General features: G+C 34.4%; 1 protein-coding gene and 1 long non-coding RNA gene across 2 annotated transcripts in view; one reads left to right on the top strand and one right to left on the bottom strand.

Moving 5' to 3' along the window:
* The window catches only part of GSL10 (glucan synthase-like 10), a 48,115-nt gene extending 44,829 nt beyond the window's left edge, over window positions 1–3,286 (top strand). The window contains exons 52-53 of the mRNA XM_012237846.4: window positions 2,236–2,489; window positions 2,980–3,286. Coding sequence (XP_012093236.1) covers window positions 2,236–2,472 — 237 coding nt within the window. The 3' untranslated portion in view covers window positions 2,473–2,489; window positions 2,980–3,286. The remainder of the gene's footprint in view (window positions 1–2,235; window positions 2,490–2,979) is intronic.
* A 1,579-nt stretch (window positions 3,287–4,865) lies between these two features.
* LOC149494608 (uncharacterized) lies at window positions 4,866–8,028 on the bottom strand. The gene is made up of 2 exons (XR_016321875.1): window positions 7,102–8,028; window positions 4,866–5,172 (listed from the first exon to the last, which is right to left on the bottom strand). It is a non-coding gene; the product is annotated as an uncharacterized LOC149494608 (long non-coding RNA).
* Between the last annotated feature and the right edge of the window lie 351 nt (window positions 8,029–8,379).

The following is an 8,379-nucleotide window of genomic DNA, read 5'->3' as shown; positions in this document are numbered from 1 at the left end:
CTCTCTCTCTCTCTCTCTCTCTCTCTCTCTCTCTCTCTCTCTCTCTCTTCATGCATGTACTTGATCCGGAATGGTTGTCTAATTTGTCTTCTGGCATTCAGGCTAGAAGTTGTGCTTTTGCTGATTGTATACCTCGCGTATGGTTATAACGAAGGGGGTGCGCTGTCCTACGTTCTTCTTACTGTTAGTAGTTGGTTTATGGCTCTCTCTTGGCTTTTTGCACCATATTTGTTTAATCCAGCTGGATTTGAGTGGCAAAAGTAAGTACTGTTTCTTATCTTTCTGTTAAGTGCAAGTTTGCCCCCTCATTGACTAATCTTTGATTTTGTATTTTTAGGACTGTTGAAGACTTCAGGGATTGGACAAATTGGCTTCTCTACAGAGGTGGAATTGGTGTCAAGGGAGAAGAAAGCTGGGAAGCTTGGTGGGATGAAGAACTAGTAATACTTTCCTCCTTTATCATCTCTCTTCTTTTTAACAACAATAAACACTTGTGACTATTCCTTAAATTGTGAAGAGGGCCTTCTTTCCTAGACAGGTTAAGCTCATAGTTTGGACTCAGGCTATGTCTTCGGGGAGGATAATGAACTAGTAGATCATAATGATCTTGGGGAAATCATCTTGTTGGATCTGTTTCTAGAAACATGAAGTCATTTTCCTTGAAAGAAGTATAATTTTTTCCTCGATCTAGAAAACGGTTTTTATTGACCAGTTTTTTTCTAATCGCCCTAAACATGCAAAATGCAAAAATATTTTTGAGGAGAATAGTTTTGATTCTCAAACAAAGCCTTGCTGGGAATTCAAACATTGGATAGTTAAATTAGAATCCAGTGTTCAAGCCTTGGGGTTAGATAAGCCTATAAATTTTATGCAAGTCCAGAGGCAGTTCTACCTTTCTATTCATTGTCATTATTTATTGTTATTATTTAATTTCATCGTTTCTTGTTAATTGGTCTACAGGCGCATATTCGGACTTTCCGTGGGAGGATACTTGAGACCATTTTGAGTCTAAGATTCTTTATTTTTCAGTATGGCATTGTATACAAGCTAGATATACAAGGATCAAATACATCATTATCGGTAACAGCTCTCTTTGTTAACAGATGCTATTACTCTACTGCATTTTCATGAGACTGACATTTGATCACCAGTCTACGTACTTGCCTCTTAATGTTTTCTTCTACCCAGTTTAATTCCTTTCTGTGGAAGAAAGCATTCTATTGAATCCTATATGAGCATGGGTCAAAAAGAATGCTGCAATAGTGGCTACTTTTCTGGATAGCTCCTGTTTTGCTTGTGTGTGATTTTCCTTGTGTCTATAGCATGGAAAAAAAAAAACTGAAAGGTTGATGTTTCTGCAGATATATGGCTTCTCATGGGTTGTTCTAGCTGTGCTTATAGTCCTTTTCAAGGTGCCGATATTAAAACTTATGAAACCCCAAATAATGAGCTTTCATTCTCTACCTGGCTTGGGATATATTTTGGAATTGAATCAATATTTAAAAACTTTGCTTTCTCAGGTTTTCACCTTTAGTCAGAAGATATCTGTCAATTTTCAGCTTCTATTGCGCTTCATCCAAGGTGTCTCCTTCTTGATGGTATTGGCTGGTTTAGCAGTTGCAGTCATATTCACAGAATTGTCAGTTCCAGACATTTTTGCTTCTATCTTAGCATTTATACCTACTGGATGGGGAATTTTATCTGTGAGTGCTCTTCAACTGAATTGTCTTTTTCTGGCGTCAGCATAATTGTGTACCTCACTAGAGAAACCCCTCTAGATTTTTCATAGGTTTATACCAGGATAAATAGATATTTGTGCTTTTGATGGGCAAGAAAATTTTTTGTACAGCCATTGTTTTATCAGAACTCACTTTTCCATTGAATTTCTTGGTTGAAAACATGTCCTTTTAGGTGGTGTTATTTCAAGTGGGCATGTTGTATCATAACTATGCACAATCTTGAATTACTAGAAACCAGCAACTACTTGCTGAGGAAGAACGTATTTTCAAAGAAGGCCCTTATCTAGAAAAGGCTGAAAAAATGGACACCTGGCTGGATAGGTACAGATACCTCGTGAGAATAATTTGTCAAGAGTTATGCCAAACATCAAAAGGCCAAATTAGTTTATTGGTCAGAAAGAGAGCAGATGAATAGGTGGTCCAGTTGATGTCCTATAATTTAGGTATCAGGGTATTTATTTATTTTGAACCAACTCAATTTAATATATAATTTCAGATCGCTGCTGCATGGAAACCTTTGATTAAAAAGCTTGGATTATGGAAATCCATTCGTTCAATTGCTCGTCTATATGATGCTGGGATGGGGATGCTTATCTTTATTCCAATTGCCTTTTTTTCATGGTTCCCATTTGTATCAACATTCCAAACAAGGCTCATGTTCAACCAAGCATTCAGCCGAGGATTGGAAATTTCTCTAATTCTTGCTGGAAACAACCCCAACACTGGGATATGATGAGACATCCTAACAGTGTATGTATCTTTCTAAATCTGTTTTGTTTCCCTTCCTAAATTCAGTTCCCTTTTTTTAAGTCGAAATCCTATTATGAGTTAATTATGTATTTGCCATATTTTTGCATGCTGAGAAAGTAATGTGTTGTTTGTGATATGATATCGGAACTCTTGGCACATTATACCATGCCTACCTGATATATTTGTGGGCATGCATGTTTTTTGATAAAATTGTGTACCAGTGCTCGGTCTTTGTTACCCAATAAGAATTTCCAGTCACTGATGGAGGGGGGAAATCTTTGCATGAGAACATTTATAGTAGTGTGCACAAGAATTTTCAATTATTTTCTTATAATTACTAGTTATTGTACCTGTTAGTTCCTGATCTCCTTTCCTTCATTTTACCGATTATGTTGATTTAATTTGTATGCTGTTCTTCACGTAAATTTCCAGTTGCTGCTTTCATTCTTTGTTATCTGTGAAAGTTCTTATACCCTTTTCCCCTTTACAGTTTGCCTTGTAAAACAGTTGTGTGAAAATATGAGCATCGGGGCTGGGCAGACAACCTGTCGTTTGTAACTGCTGCTTCAGAATCAGCTTTGGTTGCTGTCGTCGTCGGCTATTGATTAGTATCAGTGTCACTTTTGGTTCCTGTTATTTTCACCAATTACACTATTATTTTTTCCCATTAGTTGTAATTTTGTGTACATAAAAAATTTTGGGTACAACTTTTTGATTTGCTGTGTGTAGGTAAAAATTCTCAAGTTACAACAATGACTAATCAAATTTAGCTGGTAATTGAGTTTCCTTAAAAACAATTGGAAGAAGCCTCAATTTGTTCCCTAAAATTAGACTCAATATAGAAGAAAGCCCCGAAATGAGCTTTCTTTTTTTGGTCAATTTGCTCCACTATATTCCAATCGATGACCAATTTTAATTTAATTTTTACCCAGTATCCCACTCAATAATTTAATCTCTATCAATATACTGAAGCATCTCTCTCTCTCTCTCTCTCCGTCTCTGCTTTTCTTTATCCTTTTGATCGTCAGAAATTTCTGCAATTTCTCAAACTTTTCTGTATTCAATCTTCCCGCTTGTTCACTCCACTTCAATCCCTGTTTTTATTCTACTTATTTTACCGTTCTTTTATCCCCTCCGTTATATCAAGATACGCGAGTAAAACAGATGCTGGATTTTGGTGTTTTATTCTTTTTTTATCATACCCGAATTTATTGAGGAGAGGACAAGAAGTTGGTTTTAACATCAGTACCCACATTTATACAGATGAAGAAGAAAAGTAAAAGTTGGGTTTTACACTGGTTTGTAATTCTTGGGTGTTTTTACATTCGCGGAAATACCTAATACTTCACCAGAAGATCTATTGTACAAGATCAAGTCTTAGGCTTTTTGCGGTTTTTTTTTTTTTTATTTTTTTTGAAACTAGGCTTTTTGGGAATTTAGTTATTCATCACCATCTTATTTTGGAAAAGTTGAGGATCAGGGTTTGGATTTTGATTTTAAAATTTCTCATCTGTTGGGTTTTGATTTTAAAATGGAGCTAACATCAATTAACGTTAAAGCCTTTTCCTTGTGTGCATTTTTTTTTTGTTTTAAATTGAATTTTCTGTTTGTGTTAAATGGACATCAATCAAATTATTTTCTTGTATCAACTTTTGTTGATTTTGTTATATGATGCAGAATTAAAAATACCCACATTAGAAGGGTGCACTTGATGTGAATATGCATTCATCACTTATTGCATGTGAGTAAATACTTCCAATTTGACAATATAATAAATCTTCTTGTTTTCACATGCATGTATGATAAAATATTTTGTGCTTGTATTTTTATAATCTTTTTTGTTTGATTTGTATTCTTTTATTCTACTTCATAAAAAAAAAAACGTTCGTTTTTATACTTTTGTATATTGAGTTTAAGTTCAAAACGACTAAATATTTGAGATAATAGCTTAAATAAAGAATTTTGAAATTTTTATATAACAATTTGCCAAAATAAATTCCACAAATTATGAATAATGCAATTTTTTTGGAATGCAAAAACAATGCAAGTATTAGTGCATTATCAACTAATCGTTGATGTCGATGTTTAATCGGCAAAACACCAATGCGTTGAGTGTAATCAATTTGCATTGATGATTCATCTAGATAAGCTCATGTGACATAATTTCAGAGTATTAAAGATGCTTACACACTATGTTTAGTTAAAAATAATTTTTATATTTTCATACAAAACGTAATATATAAATGTCACGACCCGATTCCATGGGCCGGACCGGCACTAGAGCCCAGGTAAGCTTAAGGCCCCCGAGGCCCGTAATAAGCCTGAAACACTAGAATCTATTATCTCGGTATAAATCTCAACATTTAGCCCATATGATTATAAAAAATAGACCTCAATATTTTATTATTTCTCGGCCCAAGTTTATCTTCTACAGCATTCCATAGTTCGGGCCCAATTTACAATACATCACATTTCTAACATGAGCTTACAGAATTATTTTGTCTATGTTAATACACGACTAAATATATGTAAATTTACAACTGCGGAGTCACTAACTGTTTGTTATACATAGCTTCTTATACATATAATTACATAGCAAAACAACTATGGAACTGGGAAAACTTCTTAATAATCCTGCGGCGAAGAAAACATAGCTTAACCCGAATTAAAGAGAAACTACTTCCTGAAAAATTTAAGCAAGACATGTGAGTTTTCTAAGGAGTAATAATTATTACACAACACACGCAGTCACACAAATGTGTACACATATTAATCTAGTCATCCGACTAGTTATATGCTCACGCAGCCAGTCACACAAATGGCATATCATCAGCACTCACAATCATAAACATCTTCATATAATCACATCACGTGGAAATTAGTCAGTGGCGCCACCTGAAACCCCAACGAGCCATCCTCACACATGGCTCGCCCTCTCATACATGTGCACCAGGGAGCCGATCCCCCATACGGCCAACTGGTCTAATCCTCACTGACCAGTCCTCTCATTATTTTTCCATTCTCTCGTTTCTTTTCCATACCAACAGGAGGCAACCCGGTGGTCTCCATCCAATCTAGATCATCAAGTGCTCACAACAGGAGGCCACCCTGCGGGCTACAATCAAATCTAGATTATCAGGTGCGCAACAACAAGAAGCCATCCTGTGAATTTCCATATAATCTATATCATCAGGTGCACAAGGGGGCGCCGATCTCCCATTTTCCCGGCCGACGGTCAAATATCAAATCATAATCGGATCCATATCACAGACCGTCCTCACAAACCCATGGTGGTCCACTTCATCCCAATTCCACACAAACAAGGCACAACATATTCACAGCACAGGTAATCAAACAATGCAATCAAATGCAGACATATTGATCAGTTGAGCATCATAATGCAATGCACAATTAGGCATTCATTCTTAAATACAATTAAATAATTAAATAAATAATATTAACAACAACAAAGATAAAATAAATAATAATAATAATAATAATCATAATAATAATAATAATAATAATAATAAACAATGATAATCAAAATGAATAAATAATTGAATAATTAAATAAATAATAATGATAATCATAAAATAATTAGAACACTATATTTATTATGTATTAAGTTATAGAATTAATCTAAATAAATTTATTAATTATGTTATTACTTAAAACTAGTCTAATTTCTATTGAAATTTCGGCAGCACCTCCCCTAAAAATAGGACTATCTACCTGTTTAAATATCACAATAATATTATATATATATATATATATATTAATACATACAGCCCATCCGTCGGGCAATCAATCAAATCGAATACCCGTCCTTTAAATAACAATATCGCCATTTAACATCCATAACAACTTACACAAGCATAATTCGTATTCTAAATAACATCATTTATCAGTCATTGGATACATATGTATGTACATACAAGCATGTGTGCATAATTAACTTTCACCATTAATTCTTATTCCATATCTTTTCATTGGTACCTAGACATTTAAAACTTCAAGCTTAAACTCTTCCTACACACTTATATGAATATACCTCATAAGTCGTGCATATACTTATTCGTGTCTTTCTTTCTTTGTACTAATACAAAAAATCAAGTTTCTAATCAAACCTACAACCTACATGCTAACAAATTCGCCATTCGACAAGAAATTTAGTTATCGCATCAATTCTCATCCCATCATTCTCAAGGTTCAAGTAATAGAATAATGCGGAAGCAATTGTAACAATAATCTAACCTTTACTTTATAAGGATTCAACTCATAGCTTCAATTGCATAACAATATAAATACTTCTCCTAGAATTTTGTTCAACATTAGCTTTGCACCTAGTTTTTCCTCCAATATCATGATTCATAGCCATAATCATCTAAGTAATTTTTAACATTACTTGAGAAGTTAATCCTAATTGTACTAAATTGCTCATTAAATTAGTTATAGCCTAAATTTAGTATGAAGAATTAAATTTCTCTAATAAAATAGTATGAATAAAAGCTAGAAATAAAAATCCCTTCATAAACTTTGATTTATGCTCAATCCTTCTATCAAATTCGAAAAACAACATACATTACTAAAAGAAAGGTTGGAAATTGCTTACCCAGTTGCGAAAATGCCGAAAAAAACTGAATATTTTGGATAAAAGTGACCGGAAACAGCTCCAATGACCAAAGTCCGATTCTGCCGTCGCTAATTTGGCCGGAGGAAGGAACAGTGACGTGGGGTAAAAAGATGACAGCGAGGGAGGAGCTGGTTCTGCTAGCTGGTGGTGGGTCTTGCCGGAAAATCGAAGAGGAGAGCAGATAACGCAACTGCGAATTGCGATCGCAGCTTTTATTTTTTTTTTATTTTTATTTTTTTTGGTTCACTGCGCCAGCCGAAACGTGAAGGAGAGAGTGAAGGAGAGACAGGACCGGAGCTTCTTCGTCGACGAGAAAGAAGCCGGCGTCGCTGGAAAGTCAAGGAGCAGGAGGCTCGACCCGATTTCCCGATCGAAGGAAGTCGCGACTCTCCAGTGCCTGTTGCGTACGCCAGCAAAGAAAGAGAGGGGAGGAAGAAGGCCGAAATCGCTGCGGCGAGGAGGCGATGGCGAGGAGGCACGGCCTGGTCTTCGGTGGTCGGAAAAAGAAGAGGAGGAGGAGGTCGTGCGCCTGGCGCTGGCGCAAGGAAGAAGAAGGGAAAAAAAAGAAGGAAAAGAAAAAAAGGAAAAAGAAAAAGGAAAAGAAAAGAAAAGAAAAAAAATCTTGGGGCTTCTAGACCATTCCGGTTCGATTCGAACCGGTTTGGTCTAATTCTATGATTTGGCTCAATTTGCTTGGTTTTCGAGTTTTTTTTCGCTTGGTTTTTGAAAAATTGAATTGGTTTACGGGTCCAGTTTAGCAATAATAAAATACTAGCTGGTATAATCTCATTGGTTGAAATAAAAATTTAGTTTTTTAAATGAAAATTTTACGAAATTAAATTTTCAGGTCGTTTCAATAAATTTTCAGTTTTTTAAATAATAAATAAAATTAATAATATTATTAACATTTTGAAAACCTTTCATTTTCTTTTTTCTTTAAATAATTAACAATATCATTAATATTTATATATGTATAAATTTATCATTAATATTCATCCTTTTCATTTTTTTTGGAATAAATTTTCCTTTTAATATAAATGAAACAATAAAAAAAATCAAAATTATTCACATAAAGAATTGAATCACTCTTTTTATAGTGTTAATACTATTTTTATGGCATTTTATTGACGCGAGTTTGATCAACGTGGGGATGGCAGTAGGATTATGAAGTATATTCAGTTTTTGATGATCGATTCAGGTATAATTTTGTACTTTGAAAATTAATCTATAACTATTAGTATCTTTAATTCATACATA

This window comes from Jatropha curcas, chromosome 7, assembly GCF_041381405.1.
Source record: "Jatropha curcas cultivar XTBG-Jc1 chromosome 7, XTBG_Jcur_1.0, whole genome shotgun sequence".
NCBI classification, from domain to species: domain Eukaryota; kingdom Viridiplantae; phylum Streptophyta; class Magnoliopsida; order Malpighiales; family Euphorbiaceae; genus Jatropha; species Jatropha curcas.
Note: the sequence above shows the minus strand (reverse complement) of the source record. Positions and strands in the feature narration are given on the sequence as shown.